The sequence below is a fragment of the Neodiprion fabricii genome, chromosome 2 (assembly GCF_021155785.1).
Source record: "Neodiprion fabricii isolate iyNeoFabr1 chromosome 2, iyNeoFabr1.1, whole genome shotgun sequence".
Classification (NCBI taxonomy): domain Eukaryota; kingdom Metazoa; phylum Arthropoda; class Insecta; order Hymenoptera; family Diprionidae; genus Neodiprion; species Neodiprion fabricii.
The window spans coordinates 36,328,734-36,350,582 of NC_060240.1; the positions used below are offsets into that span (position 1 = coordinate 36,328,734).

The 21,849-nt window shown below is 39.0% G+C and overlaps 3 protein-coding genes across 5 annotated transcripts in view; 2 read left to right on the top strand and 1 right to left on the bottom strand.

Annotated features, from left to right (window-relative positions):
• LOC124174911 (tumor protein p53-inducible nuclear protein 2) overlaps positions 1-4,494 on the top strand; it is a 56,903-nt gene extending 52,409 nt beyond the window's left edge. For 2 of the 3 annotated variants that reach the window (XM_046554551.1, XM_046554550.1), the window contains exons 2-4: positions 1,905-2,083; positions 2,993-3,366; positions 4,288-4,494. In XM_046554551.1, coding sequence (XP_046410507.1) covers positions 1,930-2,083; positions 2,993-3,366; positions 4,288-4,443 — 684 coding nt within the window. In that variant the 5' untranslated portion in view covers positions 1,905-1,929 and the 3' untranslated portion in view covers positions 4,444-4,494. Of the gene's footprint in view, positions 1-1,904; positions 2,084-2,992; positions 3,367-4,206 lie in introns of all 3 variants that reach the window. The other variant, XM_046554552.1, reaches the window with a different exon arrangement.
• Positions 1-11,450, bottom strand: part of LOC124174900 (uncharacterized aarF domain-containing protein kinase 5) — a 67,819-nt gene extending 56,369 nt beyond the window's left edge. Inside the window, exon 1 of the mRNA XM_046554532.1 lies at positions 11,326-11,450. The gene's annotated coding sequence lies outside the window, so the exon portion shown is untranslated. The remainder of the gene's footprint in view (positions 1-11,325) is intronic.
• Positions 10,970-13,494, top strand: LOC124174909 (uncharacterized protein F13E9.13, mitochondrial). The gene is made up of 6 exons (XM_046554547.1): positions 10,970-11,405; positions 11,651-11,733; positions 11,797-11,937; positions 12,022-12,221; positions 12,324-12,451; positions 12,553-13,494. The coding sequence occupies exons 1-6, from the start codon at positions 11,330-11,332 to the stop codon at positions 12,738-12,740; spliced, it is 816 nt and encodes a 271-aa protein (XP_046410503.1). The 5' UTR covers positions 10,970-11,329; the 3' UTR covers positions 12,741-13,494.
• Positions 13,495-21,849: the final 8,355 nt, after the last annotated feature.

A 21,849-nucleotide genomic window follows, 5' to 3' on the forward strand; every position in this document is an offset into this window, starting at 1 on the left:
TGTATGGCCATAAAATAGTATTTTTTTTTTTTTTTGTATTCAGCCCCCCCCCCAACCTTTGCACAGAAAAAATAACAATATTAAAAAACAAATCTGTCAGCGAAACCGGGCCAATGCAACAATAACAATCGGACGGAGTCGCGCCACTTGAAGCGCTCTACGTAACACGACCATAGAACTTACAGCTTGCAGCGTCGCTGACAGTTCCCTCTCTACAATTCAAGCCTACTGTAACATGGTGCACAGGAGGTTTCTTATCGCGTCGATCGACGGTGTAATGGCTTTGAATTTTCGGTAAACTCGTTTGCGTTGCGAACGTCGACTTATGTTACAGAACAATTGGTGCACGTGTATTTATTCCATTTACCTATAAACCTGCAACGAAGCTTTATTCGAACAATATGACATGTGCAGATTATAATTGTATAATAAAGAATCGATTGAGAGGCGAATTGTAAGTAGTGTCGTAGTATACTATAATTAGGCGAGCTGCTGTTGCAGCGTCAAGTCGGCCGGCAACGAGGTCAAAACGATTCGCGACGGAGGATCGGGCGTTTCTTGATTGCTGCGCGCAAGCGCCCCGGCTGTAAAACCGAGCTAATAATGAAAGCTAATCACCGATTAAACCGAACGAACACAGCTTTGCCGTGTCTGCGGCTCCTCTTCTTTATACTCGATTGGTCAATTCGTTACTATAAATATATATATACACACACACACACACACACGCACGATACGATTTACGTATGCATACGTATGCGTAGCGTAACACGTCGTGCCTGTACGCGTATGATATAATACATGTATAACGTATATCAGCGATGCGACGAAATATTGTAGCCGCAGTAGTTGTTCTGCGTCAGGCCTTGACACCTCGTCTACATCATCGTGATACGTTGAATTCTAATCGCGAGGATTCGACCCGCGCCGCTGCTGAAAACCGGATGCGACCTTGTAGCACCGATGTTCCAATCTCTATATATTTTACAGAAATTTATCTCTCCTTCGTTTCGTTCCTTATACTTTTCTGCCGGTACATACTTATAAACGTATCGCGGAAAGGTTGACTATCACGTCTCCCTCGCAGGGAAATAAGCGCTATTTCGGACCGTTGCAAGGCCATTTTAATTTTATATTAAATCGCAACCGGCCTGGTTTACACGCTTCAGAGACGGTGTAAAGTATCGACGAAAAAAAAATATCAACAAATCTTACAAATATATGGGAAAGACAGGAATGAGAACCGCTGCTTGTCGGTTTTTTCGTTTTTTATTTCATTCAGGCTAGCGCGAGTATGATGACATCATATCAAAGGTTGTTCGGGCAATTGAAGTGAACCGTGCAGGTTCAAACGTGTTTCCCCCCCCCCCCCCCCCCCCCCCCATTCTGGTTGGTTTTTTCTACCAGCCAAACGAGGCGTTTGTATAAGGTTTTTTGTTCGTCCGAAGAGCGACAGCTTAGTTTGCGTATTTGTTACGTACGTGTAACCGAACCGCGTTAAAAAATGATCGTATTTTTTTTTTTGTCCCCTCCATACACAGAAATATCCAATATACGTAGGTAGTGTATAATACACGTCGTTCGAAATGTTTCCCTACAGTTTTCGTGGTGCCTTGTGCCGTGCTCGGTACTAAATAGGTTACAGCAACGAATCTAATTTGGTTAACCGACTGCTTGTTACATCAAAATGATGTCAGAGTTACCAAAATCATGTCAACTAAATGCAGCATTATACCGAATACGAGAATTGTGTAATAATGTGCTATATCGGGTGTATAGCGATGAAAAAATGTGCTCACTTATACGTGACTGAGGTTTTTTTAAAAGCATATCGTCTCATTCGACGCTGATAGTTTGACGATGCCGATTCGTTTCAACAATTTCTTCTCTTTATATTTTTACAGCGAGTAATCTAGGAAGGAGGTCAGAATGCTGAGCAGCTTGGCGAACTACCTGCTGGGGGGTAGTCTTAGCGCTCATGACGTTCACGAGGATGATCCAAACGGGGTATCGCTCTCCGTTGAGACTAGGCTTAAAGAGGTTGAGGTCGAGGGCGATGACTGGATCCTCATTGACCGTGCTGGTAAGCAAAGCTTTCGATATCGTCCACTCGTTACTTGCAATTAGGTAAATATACATATACATGTCGTGACGACACACCCCAGTGCCAATTTACTCTACTCTATTATATACCTACGCCATATACTTGCTTGCAAACGAACACGAGACTAGATTCGTTGAAGATAGACAGCTTCTAGCTGATTAACCGATGCGAAGAGTTTGATACAATATTTCAAGATGAAATAGCGTCAGCTATCCTATCTAGTCTACATCTAATCATCGCGTTAATTCAAGTCTATCGTCATCCCAACCTCCGTCTCTGCACATTATTTATATTGCAGCACGCCGGGTTTTATCTCATTGATATACACAACCATAAACGGCGGCTAGATGTGAAACAAGAAGAAAAAAAAAAAACAGAAAAAAGCTGTCCATCGTCTTGCGTCATCGTTCGAATCGGTGTTAGCGGTGTTTTTGTGTTTTCTTTTTACGACCCGGTGTCTCTTTCTTTTTACTTTGCGAAATGTGGCACTTGGTCATTGTGTTCTGTGAGGAAATTTTATTTCATATTAATACGTCCCTTCGGTTATTACTACATGTTTTTCAATATATAAACAAGACTTCGAACATCACTTCATGTACGCAAGAACGTGATATTACGTATCGAATAAGAGTGGTAACATCATACTACAGATTTTTCGGATTGAATTGTAAAATCGTATTCAGTCACGGTGAGAGACGAAGACAGTAGTTAAGTACTGTTAATTAAGTAACTACGCAATTGGAAAATTTTATCGGTGTACGAGGCTAAACGAATTGCTTACAAGCACCGCGTCGATCGGCGGCGATTGGAAATTGTTGGGATTATTTAAAATAAAATAGTAGAAAAATAAGGTAAATCTCTAACGCGAGAAATGACATTTTAACACAGTTGAGGCCACAACGCCGCTTGAGGAGTCATGGTACGTGACGCCGCCCGCGTGTTTCACGAGGGCGGGCCCCATCCACGTGGAGACGTCGCCGCTCGAGGATCTGCTGATAGAACACCCGAGCATGTCCGTTTATCGGGCAGCGGCTCCCCCGGCTACCCCGGAGACTCCCCCGCCGACGCCCGACACCCCAGCGGAGTCCGAACCAAGCCCGACACCCCCCAACGACGCCGAACCTGCCTCCAGCTTGCCGAGGCAGAGGCACAACCGAGGGGAACAAATTCAGGAAAATCAGCAACGCAGGAACGGCATTCACGAGCACAGACCTGCCAGGGATGAGGAGGCCCGAGTTGTTCAGCTTCGCATCGCGCAAAAGGTGCCTTTTTCAAATCGTTTATTCATTTTTTTTTTTTTTTTTCTTACGACGACGAATGATCAAGCGGTCAAAATTCGGAACGATCAAAAGTTCGAACGTTCCGAGTTTTCACCATTTGGAATCTTGATCGCTCGGTAATGGTCTGTCTGAACTATGATCCGCATCCAGGCACCACATTTTCATAACATTCGTAATTTTGGCTCTTCCATTTCAAAGATATTGTAATGGCAAATGCAGCAAGATATTAATTAATGGTGAAATGTGTCGGTATCAAATTCACAAATACTTGTCTATTAATTGTGTGAATTTCAACCGTTGACGTCGTGGGTTCGCGATTAGCCAGCTCCTCTCTACCATACGATGTAATACAACAAATCCTATAACAGTTTCTGCCTCCCGATGCACTTCTCTTCTTCGTATGTTTTCGTCAGACGCATTTCGTTACAACCATTGTAGAATTTCGTTACATTTTTCATTTTACAGGCACTCCCATTCTCCTATTACCCAAAATTTCCCGATTTCACCGACTCTATGTCCGCACATCATTGAAGTACGTATACCTGTGGTGCATTCTTGATTCCTTGTCTTTGAAACGAAAACATACGTTTACATTTGATGGAAATTATCGAGTCAACAAAGTCTGTTCCCCAGTTCGTAGTTAAAAAAAAAAAAAAAAATGGCTAAAAATAGCGAGTTGATTATGACCGAAGTTTATAAACATTATATAAAATATTGGTTTGCAAATTTCCGACATCATTCCCTGAAACGAGTACAAAACTGACCTCCTCATATTGAACGAATAAAATTTGTGACAAATATCACGGTTGTCCCTATTTTCAGGCCGGTTTCAACTTCGAGCAAGATAATAATAAAGGAAGGAAGGATCGTTTCTTAAACAATAATCGAATCGTTTGAATCCAGGTTCTGGAAAACCGAGCAGCGCAGGTTCTGAAACGTGGCCGTATGGAGCGTGGCAACAAGGTGAGGGAGGTAGCAAGCGGCAAGGGGAAACGTCCCCGTCGCCAGGACCGCCTGCGTCAGCAAAACAGCGGCGCAAACAACAATCGCAAGTGCTAGTCGTCTGATCTCAGGCCAGGGTGCACTCTAGCCCCCCCCCCCCCCCCCCCCCCCCCCTCGCACCAACAAAACCCCCTATATACATATATATATATATCCTCCCCTGCCCTCTGACCCCTCGACCGCGTGGTGGTAGTTACGCTATTGGATATTGTCATTCTTTTGTTTTATCGCTGTATTATTTTTACGGCTGGTTACACTTTAATTAACGATTCTTATTATACCGTTATTGTGTTTCACCGTGCCCGTATGTATTCGGCTGATTACGATATTTATAGTTTGAACGGAAAAAGAAGTAAAAGAAAATCGAAGAGTCACGGAAATGTGCCAGCTATATATACGATATATATATGCACTATATATATATATGAAATATATAGGGTGTTGAAAAATTGCTGTGAGGTGGTATGTTGAGTTTTCTTTCTTTCTTATGTTTCTTTTCCAAAGCGCGTTTCTTTTCAAACTATATTTACTCATACAGATTATTTAATATTTATTTCATTACAGTGATTACTGATTTAACTTGTACCACGAACGGCCGATTCTTTTCCAATTACCTGTCGCAAAAATTATAATCTCACCCTTTTCTTTCTCTATAATTACTGATCACGTCTTCACATATAATTGGGTATAAATCGGTTGGTTTTGATCACCCTGTTATTTCAGTAATATTCAATATTCTAATAGCAACGTATTGTATCACGGCGAGGGAAGTTTTTTCCTACGATAGTTTCAAACTAGATAATTTTCCATTTTTTTCCACTTTTTTTTTCCAACTTTCGTATTTATATTAGGTCTACAACTTTGCTCCCGCCGTTTTTTTTTTTTAATTTTAAAAATTATATAAAAAAAAAATGGTATCTTATTTATGTTTCAAAGTATTGTCCGTCACTTTCCACTACTTTGGCCCATCTTTCAGGCAAAAAACGAATCCCGCGTCGGAAGAATTCTTCATCCTTTGATAAGATCCAAGAATCGATCCATTCTTTCACTTTTTCAAAAGAATCGAAGCACTGGCCCGCCAGGCCGTGTGCCATAGACCTAAATAAATGGTAATCAGATGGAGCAACATCTGGAGAGTATGGCGGGTGAGGTAGAATTTCCCATTTCAGTGTTTCGAGGTACGTCTTGACTACTTTCGCCACGTGAGGTCGAGCATTGTCGTGTTGCAAAATTACTTTCCTTGTTTTTGGATCATCCCCAGCTGTTCCAGGCGTTTTGATACTGCTTGCTGAGTTACTCCCAATGGTTTTGCTAGCTGTTCTTGAGTTTGGCACGAGTCTTCATTAAGTAAAGCCTCTAGTTCATCATCTTCAAAAGTTTTTTCTCTGCCACCGCTATGCCGATCTTCAACAACAAAATCACCGCTTTTAAAGCGCTGGAACCACTCGCGACACGTTCTTTCACTAATAGTATCATCACCATAAGTACTTGAAATAACCCGATGAGCCTCAGCCGCCGATTTTTTCATGTTGAAATGAAAAAGTAAAATCTCCCGCAAATGACGTGAATTCGGTTTATAAGTTGACATATTCAATTAAGTGTAACTATATGACGCAAACAAAAATTAACTAATATCGATGTGAGGTTATATTTATAGATGTCAAAACTGATGGAAAACAACTGTGATTTATTTATTTGAACTATTACTGGCTACTAGCGCCATCTTTTGGAAAACGGCGGGAGCAAAGTTGTAGACCTATAGCACAAAGTTGCAAATATATCTTGAAATAATAACCACACCCCCAAATCGTTGATGTAAATAATATTTTACGGAAGATTTCTTTTAACGGAAGGTACGCATTTTGAAACGAACCTTCAAGTGTTAACGGAGACGTAATCATAATTTTTTGCAAAATAATATAACTGAATACTGGGGGAAGAAAAAGAATGAAAGATAAGAAAGAAAGAAGAAATTAAAAAGTCAGTAAAACTGATTAGGCCGTTATAACCCTTCCCAAGTAAAATCCGTGTATACAATATGTAACATACCGTACGTAGAAATCTACGTAATTTCGCGGCGTACAAGTATCGCATTTTTTCTGTGGTGAAACTTGTGAAATGAAAAAAAAAGCATCGGATAAACACGTTAGATTCATTAGGCAGGGAATATTTATTAATAAATATACATAACTCGTGAAAACGTTGACTGACAATGAAATTGATTTGGTGGAATAAAAAAATTTATATTAATATTTTTTCAAAATTTTGCCGTCGTACGTAGAAACATGAAACCTGCACGGCTTAGAAAGGAATATAATATACGGCATAGAGTATACATACATACATGCATAAAGTAAATATACACGCATGTATACATACCTAATGTGAAAGTGTATGATGTAAAAAAAGAAAAGAAGCAAATATTCGCAGGAAAGGAAAAACGTGTGTGACCACAAAAATAACGGAAAATTTGAGAAAAAGACAAAGGAAGGAAAAAAAAGTATCTACCTTGTGTTTAAAGCTTGACGATTCACTCATATCTGTTCATTGTTTGAAACGTATATAGGTATACAGTAGGTATGTAGAAGCGTGTGCACCCTGGCCCTAACAATGATAAAAGTATTTTATACAACTAATTGTAACTTTTAATTATTAGTTTTATGAATTCATTAATTATTAATCATTATTCATCATTATATTGTAAACGATTAAGTCTTTCATTACGCATACCAATAATGGTTTGTGTCATGTGTGTGTAAGTGATGAACACGCTCAGAATGGATGCGAGGATATTACCGTGAGTGAATTTTAATTCGAATGAATCAAATCGATTTTGCGATAAAAATTTGTACTGTATCATAAGTTGTAAGAGCACAGTCTTTGCGAGGTGCGGATATTTTTGTTGGTTCTTGAAAATTCGTGTATGACATTATGTGGATATGCGGGTGCTTTTCGTATATTTGCAGTCTGAAAACTTCGCATTACAGCAAAACACCGTACCGCATATCCGTACAACTGCCTGTATCAATTCCTTCGAGCGACTTTGCCAATTAAACAAGCCGAATCTGATGGAAAATTATTACGCATAAACACAAACTCGTTAACTGAGAGATTCGGATTGAAGACGAACGTATAATATAGGTTAAAAATGAATTAACATTTAATTGAACTATAAAGCAAAGAAGGATTCGATACTTTGCGAGGGACGTACTCACCGCAATTGAAAAAGAACCAATTCAAAGATTTCCCTTTTTCTCGTTTAAAAGACCTATAAAAATTGTAACATAAACCTATAATAGATATAAAGGATATACTAGCTCGCTATATTAACAATAAACTGAAAGAATGTATTTATGAAAACGGACAATGGTCAGCGGTGGTAAATAATATTTTCATTACCAGCGCAGTATTTTCGCGGAGCCCTTTAATCATCTGACAATGAAGAATATAAATCGGCTATTACCTAAAATATTGATAGTATAATTGATCTGTTGCATCTATAGATCTTATCCGTAATTGTTATTTATCGAAAAATATTGCAGGTTCCTCTAAAAAATTTTGTTTTTTTCACTCGTGTACGTGTATAAATTTATAATTACCTCAGCGCAAGATATGCATATGCATATATTCATACGCCGATAAATTGGCTTATTTTATACCCGTCCCTGAATCGGAGCATGAGAAGATAGGATAAAAATGGCAGATGCATGATTAACAATTATTGGTGTAAATGGAGATTTTTGCGCGGGTCGTGTAATAATGTAGTTACATTCTTATTTTTATTCAGGAGAGAAAGCCCCCTTTTTTGTTTTGATATAAATAAAGTCAGAAAATTCTAGTTCGATTTTTTTTTCCCATTACATAAACTCTCCGTTTGTTGTTCACTCGCAATTTGTCTGGTGCGATCTTCCTTCATTCGTGTTCAATTATATAAACTATTCTGATAGTAAATGAATTACGTGTATATTAAATACATCACATAGATACGCAGCAATTACTGTATGCTCATGAATTCTTATATACTTGCACTGATGTTTGCGAAAAAACAAAAAGCAAAGGAAGAGAATAAAGAGAATTATAATCAATTTGATACATACATAGCTCGATTTAATGTTGTTGCACAATGAAATTGTGCTTAGTTTGTGTTCGTTCAATAACATAAGATACATCTTGTTAATAATTAGTCAATAGCTAGCTAGACTATAAATTTTCAAATGTGATACAACTATACATAACGGAAATGCAACGTTCGATTACTGTGAAACCTTACATGATTGTGCATGGTTATAATAATGAATTCTGACGAGTTAAAAATATATTTAATAAACATCTATATTAAGCTGGAAACTTTTTTCGACGAATTGCTGAATATTTTACCAATAATGTACACAAGCATGCATATATTTTTTCATTCAAATTACTTTTAATTGTCATTCAAAGTAAAACGAAGCACGTTGCATCAAGGTGGAATAGTATAATATAACCGTGGTATAAGTTGAAAAAATACCGCGTGTTTTATCTTGCACGTTTGAGAAGAATTCCGTACGGTTCGAAATATGAATAATGTCAGTTGGCGTGCACATGTTATAACTATAATTGTAAACACACACACACATACACACACACACACCACGCACCTTAAGTAGTTCATTAATAATTGTTGAAAGAGCAATACTTACTAACGAAGACAAATTATATAGCGAAACTTGTCTCGTGCTCTCTAATTACCTACTAATACTAAGATTGATAGATTGACTGTGAATCAATAAAAATAAGTGAAATAAATAAATTAATATGTGCATACATATATATGTATACTATACACATGTTCTTAGATTGTAAATTGAGAAATGAAATCTAGACTATAGACAAAACTAAATATTATAGGTTTGTTGCATCAAATCAGGTTATTAAAGGTTGAATAGAGATGAGAGCGCAAGAAAAAACTATTTGTACGTTATATTACGTAATTTGATTGCACACAGATTTATATTGCGAAAAATTTAATGAAAATCTTTTATAAATATATCGATCCATCTGAGCGTGTTCAACCCTAATTCCTCCACCACCATATACTTAGATTATTATTATTATTATTATACATATTATTGGACATTATAATTATTGTGACGCGAGTATAAAGTACGTCATTGCAATCGGTGTGAACTGTGAGAAGATGTATGATTTATTTGCGATATAAATGATTAAAACATGCGAATAAGTAAACAAAGTAGCCGATAAATATGTAATCGATTATAATAATTTATTCTCGCAAAAGTAATAATTATGTATATTGTAATTATAATAATTATAAAATATTATAACGTTCGGGTCCGTAGTAGAAGCGATCTGATTTTCAAGTATCAAAATGTTGTTTGTACCATACATATATTCAACAAAATATACTGGCTGTGACATAGCCCAACAGATTGCAAAGTTTATTTTAAAGTTAAAAAGAATAAAAATAAACGATTGAAATAATTTGAACAAAAAGATGCGAACTATTATTAAACGAAGAAAACAAACTAAAATAATGACGATAATATTAAATAACAAAAGGTTTAACGGAAAGGAAAACAAGAAAAATAAGACAAACAAAAAGTTGAATGATATATTATTAATATTATATTTATCGTATATAATGATGAATTATAATTAACTTTGCGTATATAATTGTACATTTTTCGTAATTGTAATAACATAATTACTTAACTCCTTATAGTCTCACTGGAGAATATGAATGCAAAAAAAAAAGAAAAGTGAAAAAAATGAAAATAAGAATAAAAACTCATATACATGTTAGGGTAATATACATATATTGTATTTTTCGTAGATCGCAAGAAAGTACGACTGTAATAATAAATAATGAAATTCCTCTGCGGAGATGAAAAATGTGATAAAAACATAAATAAAAGATTTAAAATGATCTCTTTGTTCATCTACTGAATTCCTAATCGCTATCTCAAGCATGTTATTTTTCTCAGTGTATTATATTCATAATTGTGTTGAAATTTCGTTATAGGTAAATAACAAAAAAAAAAGCAAGGACGGAAAATAAGTGAAAGGACTTCAAAAAATATCGGTTGGGTTCACTCTATGATTTTTCAAGCGGAGATAAATTAAATATCTTCGTCAGATCTTACAAGATTTACAAGCCACATTTGTCATTCAAGTTTAAGCGATGTGCAGGCACAAAAATAAGAAGCATAATTCGCTGAGTAAACTAGTTATAGTCATTGGCTATTATTTGATGATATGGAATTGTAGTTGGAGCGAATAAATATTACAAGTAATAATTACTTTTATCATCAAATATGCTACTCTTGGAGCGAGACTAATTTTTTACCATTAAATGGCGTCGTCCAATATCTTAATGGTCCCTGATGAATTCGGAATTTAAAAAATCGTTAAATTTTCACTGTCTAAATAAACCGTGAAGTCGAAGACTGGGCTTTCTAATAACTTTGAAATAAATTCGAAAGCCACTAATGTGTCCGTTGAAACGTCTGATTGCCGGCGTCCAGTCCCACAAAACCGACTTACGCACACATGCAAATAACTACTGACATTTCAACCGTGTTTCCACGTATCTGGTCGAAGAATTATTACTGTACCACGTGAACGTGACGACATTTATTTCGCTGTGTAATTTGGAGAAGACAGCAGTTCTGTTCGCATCGTTTATAGACCTGCAAGAGTGCGAACGCGACACGCATTTCGGGAGAAAATAAGCCTCCTAAGCCGTATAATATTAATAGTACATTGTACAGTCTCGGACAGAAGGCGGTTGGGTTAAAGTTATCCCGAATTAGTTGTACATACGTATGTAGGTGCGTGCGTGCGTGCTTGTATGTATATATTTATACCTACGCAGATTTGTGGGAGGATGCAAATTGACGTGGGAAATAATACGGAGAGTGTTTTTCGTCTTTGACTCACCGAAATGTTGAGGTTTCGCAAAGTATTCACGAAGACCGGATGCTCGGCGATAGGGATGATACACGTGGGCGGATTGCCAGGTGGAGTACTGATTTTTTTCACGTGCTATTCAACTAACCTCGATCACTCCGCTCTCGTCTGACGTAATTTAGACGCCGTGCGCGCAGCGCGGCGACGGCGGGAAAACTTCGAATGGCGATTGACAATGCTAGAAATTTCTCGTTTCCAAGCCGTTTGTTTAATCAATGTAAAAACGCACGTTATACAGTTTAACGCGGTTTCCAACTTCGAGGTCGTTCGATAAGCAATCGGTATTTTATTTTAGGAACGCCACGATACGGAGGCAGCGTTAAGAAAATTATCACAGACGCGCTCGACGACGCCGCGATTTATGCAAGTTGCAAAGTGGTCAGTATCTTGGCGTGCATGCTCGTTTTACATTTATTAATATTTGATCAATCCGTCTTTCAGGATGGCGTCCTGGTGGAAAATATGCACGACATCCCGTACGTCCGATCTAAGGACTTGCTTCCGGAAACTACTGCCTTAATGACGAGAGTTTGCTCTGAGGTCAGGAAAATTGTTCCTCGACACGTGCCTTGTGGGGTTCAGGTATCGAAAACAACTTCCCCAATTTATTATAATCTGATTAATGGTCCTCCGTTATGATCTTCGTATCGATCGAATGATAAAAAGGTTTTAGCAGGAGCGAATAAAGAGGCAATCGCCGTGGCACAGGCAGCTGACTTACAGTTTATCAGAGCGGAAGGTTTCGTTTTCTCGCATATAGCCGACGAAGGATTCACGGACGCTAGTGCCGGGAGTTTGTTGAGATACCGTAAACAAATAGACGCCGAAGATATCCTTGTATTTTCCGACATCAAGAAGAAACATAGGTTGGTACAGGTTCTTTGACGTTTAACAGCTTACTGTAAAAAGCTGAGCATTACAATTAGCTAATCAGAATTTCGTGACTAATATTTTTAGTTTAATTCTAGCGCACATTCTATTACATCCGATGTAACTTTATCCGAGACCGCCAAGGCAGCTGAGTTCTTCTTGACGGATGGTGTTATCATAACAGGCTCTGCTACTGGTGATCCAGCGGATGCCTCGCAAGTAAAGGGTATGGAATGTAACCAAAATTGGAAGCGTCAATGAGATCATACCTACTACGTATTGCGATGTGTGTTGAGTTGTCATTTTGTGTAAAATACTTTATTGCAGAAGTGAAGCGGGTGGCAAAGGGGCCTGTCATCGTTGGTTCAGGTGTGACTACTGAAAATTTAGAAAAATACCTTACAGCAGATGCTGTTATCGTTGGAACGTACTTCAAAACTGACGGACAATGGAAAAACGCGGTTAATTCAGACCGAGTGAAATGCTTCATGGAAAAACTTGGGAAGCTTCGATAGCTTGAAAATAAGCAGACATTGAACATTCACAAATTGCGAACACACGTCGAAATAATTTACTGGAAGTTAAACGTAAGGGGCCATCCATAAATTACGTCACACGAATTTTAGAACTTTTAAACTCCTCCCCTCGTCCTTGTCATAGGTTGTCACATTTTTAGAACCCCCTCCCCCTGATGTGACGTAACAAATTTTTCAGACTTATGCATGTAATTAAAAGGAATCAAACGAAAACAGTTATTTTCATTTTTTTCTTATTATCATTAAATAATCTTTAATAAAATCAACATAGAGTCGAATATTTATGATATCAGAGAGAAAAAACGACTAGTTAGGAAACAAAAAGCGACTAATTAAGCATCTCCAAGACGCTCAAGTTAAATTTTTTCAAAGTTTTTCACCAACTCAACTTTAATCTGCAAATATTTTGAACAAATTTTGGACTACATAATTTTTAGTTGCAAACGTTTCAAAAATGTTCCTATGAAGAATTTTTTTTTGATTTTACACTAAAAAGTATCCTCTTGGACGTTGGAAATAAATGATTCATGTCAATTCGGAACAGTTCTCCCTTTGTTACAAATTATTTTTTCGACCGTCTATTCCCTGCTTAGTGAATTAGGGGATGGACATTTTTGGATTTTGATTAAAATTTTGATAATTAAAATGATGCTCGAGTGTATTCTTTGATGCGCTGCATAAATGTAATTTTCCGAGAGGAATCTATGAGACGCAGTTCCAATACGCTGCGATCAATATATCTGAAGTTACAGCCGAAAAACGAAACAATTCTTTTTTCATATTTTTCTGCTATCTGTATTTGCATCGTCATTTCTCTGCTGCTGATCCTATACGTTGTTTTTGATGCTTTTTCCGAGTTCCTAGGGGTCTAATTGGTCAGGAAAGGGTCACACAAATCGAATCTGAGACAAAAAATTTTCGGCTCCAAAAATGAAGAAAACAGTAAGGCTAACCCCTTTGTATTTTTGGCGAAAATTTTGGCGATTTTGAAAAGTGCTGAAATCAATTCTTTCAGGCACTATTCCGACGTAATTTCGCGAGAAAAATCGATTGGGCACAGTTCCAATACGCTGCGATCGACGCATCGAAAGTTACGGCCAAAAAAAGAAAACCTGAATTTTCGACATTTTTCAGCAGGTGCTTTTTCCTTCGTCGTTTCTCTGCTGTTGATCCCACGCTCTTTTCGCTGCGTTTTCTGAGTTCCTTGGCGTCCAATTGGTCGGGCAAGAGTCATACGAATCAATTCTGAGACGAAAAATTTTTTGGTAAAAAAAAAAGGAAGGTTAACCCCTTTGTATTTTTGGCGAAAATTTTGGCGATTTTGAAAAGTGCTGAAATCAATTCTTTCAGGCACTATTCCGACGTAATTTTGCGAGAGAAATCGATTGGGCACAGTCCCAATACGCTGCGATCGACGTATCGAAAGTTACGGCCAAAAAACGAAAACCTGAATTTTCGACATTTTTCAGCAGGTGCTTTTTCCTTCGTCGTTTCTCTGCTGTTGATCCCACGCTCTTTTCGCTGCGTTTTCTGAGTTCCTTGGGGTCCAATTGGTCGGGCAAGAGTCATAAGAATCAATTCTGAGACAAAAAATTTTTTGGTAGAAAAAAAAAGGAAGGTTAACCCCTTTGTATTTTTGGCGAAAATTTTGGCGATTTTGAAAAGTGCTGAAATCAATTCTTTCAGGCACTATTCCGACGTAATTTTGCGAGAGAAATCGATTGGGCACAGTCCCAATACGCTGCGATCGACGTATCGAAAGTTACGGCCAAAAAACGAAAACCTGAATTTTCGACATTTTTCAGCAGGTGCTTTTTCCTTCGTCGTTTCTCTGCTGTTGATCCCACGCTCTTTTCGCTGCGTTTTCTGAGTTCCTTGGGGTCCAATTGGTCGGGCAAGAGTCATAAGAATCAATTCTGAGACAAAAAATTTTTTGGTAGAAAAAAAAAGGAAGGTTAACCCCTTTGTATTTTTGGCGAAAATTTTGGCGATTTTGAAAAGTGCTGAAATCAATTCTTTCAGGCACTATTCCGACGTAATTTTGCGAGAGAAATCGATTGGGCACAGTCCCAATACGCTGCGATCGACGCATCGAAAGTTACGGCCAAAAAACGAAAACCTGAATTTTCGACATTTTTCAGCAGGTGCTTTTTCCTTCGTCGTTTCTCTGCTGTTGATCCCACGCTCTTTTCGCTGCGTTTTCTGAGTTCCTTGGGGTCCAATTGGTCGGGCAAGAGTCATACGAATCAATTCTGAGACGAAAAATTTTTTGGTAAAACAAAAAGGAAGGTTAACCCCTTTGTATTTTTGGCGAAAATTTTGGCGATTTTGAAAAGTGCTGCAATCAATTCTTTCAGGCACTATTCCGACGTAATTTTGCGAGAGAAATCGATTGAGCGCAGTCCCAATACGCTGCGATCGACGCATCGAAAGTTACGGCCAAAAAACGAAAACCTGAATTTTCGACATTTTTCAGCAGGTGCTTTTTCCTTCGTCGTTTCTCTGCTGTTGATCCCACGCTCTTTTCGCTGCGTTTTCTGAGTTCCTTGGGGTCCAATTGGTCGGGCAAGAGTCATACGAATCAATTCTGAGACGAAAAATTTTTTGGTAAAAAAAAAAGGAAGGTTAACCCCTTTGTATTTTTGGCGAAAATTTTGGCGATTTTGAAAAGTGCTGAAATCAATTCTTTCAGGCACTATTCCGACGTAATTTTGCGAGAGAAATCGATTGGGCACAGTCCCAATACGCTGCGATCGACGCATCGAAAGTTACGGCCAAAAAACGAAAACCTGAATTTTCGACATTTGTCAGCAGGTGCTTTTTCCTTCGTCGTTTCTCTGCTGTTGATCCCACGCTCTTTTCGCTGCGTTTTCTGAGTTCCTTGGGGTCCAATTGGTCGGGCAAGAGTCATACGAATCAATTCTGAGACGAAAAATTTTTTGGTAAAAAAAAAAGGAAGGTTAACCCCTTTGTATTTTTGGCGAAAATTTTGGCGATTTTGAAAAGTGCTGAAATCAATTCTTTCAGGCACTATTCCGACGTAATTTTGCGAGAGAAATCGATTGGGCACAGTCCCAATACGCTGCGATCGACGCATCGAAAGTTACGGCCAAAAAACGAAAACCTGAATTTTCGACATTTTTCAGCAGGTGCTTTTTCCTTCGTCGTTTCTCTGCTGTTGATTCCACGCTCTTTTCGCTGCGTTTTCTGAGTTCCTTGGGGTCCAATTGGTCGGGCAAGAGTCATACGAATCAATTCTGAGACGAAAAATTTTTTGGTAAAAAAAAAAGGAAGGTTAACCCCTTTGTATTTTTGGCGAAAATTTTGGCGATTTTGAAAAGTGCTGAAATCAATTCTTTCAGGCACTATTCCGACGTAATTTTGCGAGAGAAATCGATTGGGCACAGTCCCAATACGCTGCGATCGACGCATCGAAAGTTACGGCCAAAAAACGAAAACCTGAATTTTCGACATTTTTCAGCAGGTGCTTTTTCCTTCGTCGTTTCTCTGCTGTTGATCCCACGCTCTTTTCGCTGCGTTTTCTGAGTTCCTTGGGGTCCAATTGGTCGGGCAAGAGTCATACGAATCAATTCTGAGACGAAAAATTTTTTGGTAAAAAAAAAAGGAAGGTTAACCCCTTTGTATTTTTGGCGAAAATTTTGGCGATTTTGAAAAGTGCTGAAATCAATTCTTTCAGGCACTATTCCGACGTAATTTTGCGAGAGAAATCGATTGGGCGCAGTCCCAATACGCTGCGATCGACGCATCGAAAGTTACGGCCAAAAAACGAAAACCTGAATTTTCGACATTTTTCAGCAGGTGCTTTTTCCTTCGTCGTTTCTCTGCTGTTGATCCCACGCTCTTTTCGCTGCGTTTTCTGAGTTCCTTGGGGTCCAATTGGTCGGGCAAGAGTCATACGAATCAATTCTGAGACGAAAAATTTTTTGGTAAAAAAAAAAGGAAGGTTAACCCCTTTGTATTTTTGGCGAAAATTTTGGCGATTTTGAAAAGTGCTGAAATCAATTCTTTCAGGCACTATTCCGACGTAATTTTGCGAGAGAAATCGATTGGGCACAGTCCCAATACGCTGCGATCGACGCATCGAAAGTTACGGCCAAAAAACGAAAACCTGAATTTTCGACATTTTTCAGCAGGTGCTTTTTCCTTCGCCGTTTCTCTGCTGTTGATCCCACGCTCTTTTCGCTGCGTTTTCTGAGTTCCTTGGGGTCCAATTGGTCGGGCAAGAGTCATACGAATCAATTCTGAGACGAAAAATTTTTTGGTAAAAAAAAAAGGAAGGTTAACCCCTTTGTATTTTTGGCGAAAATTTTGGCGATTTTGAAAAGTGCTGCAATCAATTCTTTCAGGCACTATTCCGACGTAATTTTGCGAGAGAAATCGATTGAGCGCAGTCCCAATACGCTGCGATCGACGCATCGAAAGTTACGGCCAAAAAACGAAAACCTGAATTTTCGACATTTTTCAGCAGGTGCTTTTTCCTTCGTCGTTTCTCTGCTGTTGATCCCACGCTCTTTTCGCTGCGTTTTCTGAGTTCCTTGGGGTCCAATTGGTCGGGCAAGAGTCATACGAATCAATTCTGAGACGAAAAATTTTTTGGTAAAAAAAAAAGGAAGGTTAACCCCTTTGTATTTTTGGCGAAAATTTTGGCGATTTTGAAAAGTGCTGAAATCAATTCTTTCAGGCACTATTCCGACGTAATTTTGCGAGAGAAATCGATTGGGCACAGTCCCAATACGCTGCGATCGACGCATCGAAAGTTACGGCCAAAAAACGAAAACCTGAATTTTCGACATTTTTCAGCAGGTGCTTTTTCCTTCGTCGTTTCTCTGCTGTTGATCCCACGCTCTTTTCGCTGCGTTTTCTGAGTTCCTTGGGGTCCAATTGGTCGGGCAAGAGTCATACGAATCAATTCTGAGACGAAAAATTTTTTGGTAAAAAAAAAAGGAAGGTTAACCCCTTTGTATTTTTGGCGAAAATTTTGGCGATTTTGAAAAGTGCTGAAATCAATTCTTTCAGGCACTATTCCGACGTAATTTTGCGAGAGAAATCGATTGGGCACAGTCCCAATACGCTGCGATCGACGCATCGAAAGTTACGGCCAAAAAACGAAAACCTGAATTTTCGACATTTGTCAGCAGGTGCTTTTTCCTTCGTCGTTTCTCTGCTGTTGATCCCACGCTCTTTTCGCTGCGTTTTCTGAGTTCCTTGGGGTCCAATTGGTCGGGCAAGAGTCATACGAATCAATTCTGAGACGAAAAATTTTTTGGTAAAAAAAAAAGGAAGGTTAACCCCTTTGTATTTTTGGCGAAAATTTTGGCGATTTTGAAAAGTGCTGAAATCAATTCTTTCAGGCACTATTCCGACGTAATTTTGCGAGAGAAATCGATTGGGCACAGTCCCAATACGCTGCGATCGACGCATCGAAAGTTACGGCCAAAAAACGAAAACCTGAATTTTCGACATTTTTCAGCAGGTGCTTTTTCCTTCGTCGTTTCTCTGCTGTTGATCCCACGCTCTTTTCGCTGCGTTTTCTGAGTTCCTTGGGGTCCAATTGGTCGGGCAAGAGTCATACGAATCAATTCTGAGACGAAAAATTTTTTGGTAAAAAAAAAAGGAAGGTTAACCCCTTTGTATTTTTGGCGAAAATTTTGGCGATTTTGAAAAGTGCTGAAATCAATTCTTTCAGGCACTATTCCGACGTAATTTTGCGAGAGAAATCGATTGGGCACAGTCCCAATACGCTGCGATCGACGCATCGAAAGTTACGGCCAAAAAACGAAAACCTGAATTTTCGACATTTTTCAGCAGGTGCTTTTTCCTTCGTCGTTTCTCTGCTGTTGATCCCACGCTCTTTTCGCTGCGTTTTCTGAGTTCCTTGGGGTCCAATTGGTCGGGCAAGAGTCATACGAATCAATTCTGAGACGAAAAATTTTTTGGTAAAAAAAAAAGGAAGGTTAACCCCTTTGTATTTTTGGCGAAAATTTTGGCGATTTTGAAAAGTGCTGAAATCAATTCTTTCAGGCACTATTCCGACGTAATTTTGCGAGAGAAATCGATTGGGCACAGTCCCAATACGCTGCGATCGACGCATCGAAAGTTACGGCCAAAAAACGAAAACCTGAATTTTCGACATTTTTCAGCAGGTGCTTTTTCCTTCGTCGTTTCTCTGCTGTTGATCCCACGCTCTTTTCGCTGCGTTTTCTGAGTTCCTTGGGGTCCAATTGGTCGGGCAAGAGTCATACGAATCAATTCTGAGACGAAAAATTTTTTGGTAAAAAAAAAAGGAAGGTTAACCCCTTTGTATTTTTGGCGAAAATTTTGGCGATTTTGAAAAGTGCTGAAATCAATTCTTTCAGGCACTATTCCGACGTAATTTTGCGAGAGAAATCGATTGGGCACAGTCCCAATACGCTGCGATCGACGCATCGAAAGTTACGGCCAAAAAACGAAAACCTGAATTTTCGACATTTTTCAGCAGGTGCTTTTTCCTTCGTCGTTTCTCTGCTGTTGATCCCACGCTCTTTTCGCTGCGTTTTCTGAGTTCCTTGGGGTCCAATTGGTCGGGCAAGAGTCATACGAATCAATTCTGAGACGAAAAATTTTTTGGTAAAAAAAAAAGGAAGGTTAACCCCTTTGTATTTTTGGCGAAAATTTTGGCGATTTTGAAAAGTGCTGAAATCAATTCTTTCAGGCACTATTCCGACGTAATTTTGCGAGAGAAATCGATTGGGCGCAGTCCCAATACGCTGCGATCGACGCATCGAAAGTTACGGCCAAAAAACGAAAACCTGAATTTTCGACATTTTTCAGCAGGTGCTTTTTCCTTCGTCGTTTCTCTGCTGTTGATCCCACGCTCTTTTCGCTGCGTTTTCTGAGTTCCTTGGGGTCCAATTGGTCGGGCAAGAGTCATACGAATCAATTCTGAGACGAAAAATTTTTTGGTAAAAAAAAAAGGAAGGTTAACCCCTTTGTATTTTTGGCGAAAATTTTGGCGATTTTGAAAAGTGCTGAAATCAATTCTTTCAGGCACTATTCCGACGTAATTTTGCGAGAGAAATCGATTGGGCACAGTCCCAATACGCTGCGATCGACGCATCGAAAGTTACGGCCAAAAAACGAAAACCTGAATTTTCGACATTTTTCAGCAGGTGCTTTTTCCTTCGTCGTTTCTCTGCTGTTGATCCCACGCTCTTTTCGCTGCGTTTTCTGAGTTCCTTGGGGTCCAATTGGTCGGGCAAGAGTCATACGAATCAATTCTGAGACGAAAAATTTTTTGGTAAAAAAAAAAGGAAGGTTAACCCCTTTGTATTTTTGGCGAAAATTTTGGCGATTTTGAAAAGTGCTGAAATCAATTCTTTCAGGCACTATTCCGACGTAATTTTGCGAGAGAAATCGATTGGGCACAGTCCCAATACGCTGCGATCGACGCATCGAAAGTTACGGCCAAAAAACGAAAACCTGAATTTTCGACATTTTTCAGCAGGTGCTTTTTCCTTCGTCGTTTCTCTGCTGTTGATCCCACGCTCTTTTCGCTGCGTTTTCTGAGTTCCTTGGGGTCCAATTGGTCGGGCAAGAGTCATACGAATCAATTCTGAGACGAAAAATTTTTTGGTAAAAAAAAAAGGAAGGTTAACCCCTTTGTATTTTTGGCGAAAATTTTGGCGATTTTGAAAAGTGCTGAAATCAATTCTTTCAGGCACTATTCCGACGTAATTTTGCGAGAGAAATCGATTGGGCACAGTCCCAATACGCTGCGATCGACGCATCGAAAGTTACGGCCAAAAAACGAAAACCTGAATTTTCGACATTTTTCAGCAGGTGCTTTTTCCTTCGTCGTTTCTCTGCTGTTGATCCCACGCTCTTTTCGCTGCGTTTTCTGAGTTCCTTGGGGTCCAATTGGTCGGGCAAGAGTCATACGAATCAATTCTGAGACGAAAAATTTTTTGGTAAAAAAAAAAGGAAGGTTAACCCCTTTGTATTTTTGGCGAAAATTTTGGCGATTTTGAAAAGTGCTGCAATCAATTCTTTCAGGCACTATTCCGACGTAATTTTGCGAGAGAAATCGATTGAGCGCAGTCCCAATACGCTGCGATCGACGCATCGAAAGTTACGGCCAAAAAACGAAAACCTGAATTTTCGACATTTTTCAGCAGGTGCTTTTTCCTTCGTCGTTTCTCTGCTGTTGATCCCACGCTCTTTTCGCTGCGTTTTCTGAGTTCCTTGGGGTCCAATTGGTCGGGCAAGAGTCATACGAATCAATTCTGAGACGAAAAATTTTTTGGTAAAAAAAAAAGGAAGGTTAACCCCTTTGTATTTTTGGCGAAAATTTTGGCGATTTTGAAAAGTGCTGAAATCAATTCTTTCAGGCACTATTCCGACGTAATTTTGCGAGAGAAATCGATTGGGCGCAGTCCCAATACGCTGCGATCGACGCATCGAAAGTTACGGCCAAAAAACGAAAACCTGAATTTTCGACATTTTTCAGCAGGTGCTTTTTCCTTCGTCGTTTCTCTGCTGTTGATCCCACGCTCTTTTCGCTGCGTTTTCTGAGTTCCTTGGGGTCCAATTGGTCGGGCAAGAGTCATACGAATCAATTCTGAGACGAAAAATTTTTTGGTAAAAAAAAAAGGAAGGTTAACCCGTTTGTATTTTTGGCGAAAATTTTGGCGATTTTGAAAAGTGCTGAAATCAATTCTTTCAGGCACTATTCCGACGTAATTTTGCGAGAGAAATCGATTGGGCACAGTCCCAATACGCTGCGATCGACGCATCGAAAGTTACGGCCAAAAAACGAAAACCTGAATTTTCGACATTTTTCAGCAGGTGCTTTTTCCTTCGTCGTTTCTCTGCTGTTGATCCCACGCTCTTTTCGCTGCGTTTTCTGAGTTCCTTGGGGTCCAATTGGTCGGGCAAGAGTCATACGAATCAATTCTGAGACGAAAAATTTTTTGGTAAAAAAAAAAGGAAGGTTAACCCCTTTGTATTTTTGGCGAAAATTTTGGCGATTTTGAAAAGTGCTGAAATCAATTCTTTCAGGCACTATTCCGACGTAATTTTGCGAGAGAAA

What these genes read in the sequence shown, in the direction of transcription:
- LOC124174909 (XM_046554547.1), top strand. Translation starts at nt 11,330, where the DNA reads ATGTTGAGGTTTCGCAAAGTATTCACGAAGACCGGATGCTCGGCGATA. An exon ending in ACGTGCCTTGTGGGGTTCAG is followed by an intron (nt 11,938 to 12,021) that starts GTATCGAAAACA and finishes AATGATAAAAAG; the next exon opens with GTTTTAGCAGGAGCGAATAA. An exon ending in GGATGCCTCGCAAGTAAAGG is followed by an intron (nt 12,452 to 12,552) that starts GTATGGAATGTA and finishes ACTTTATTGCAG; the next exon opens with AAGTGAAGCGGGTGGCAAAG.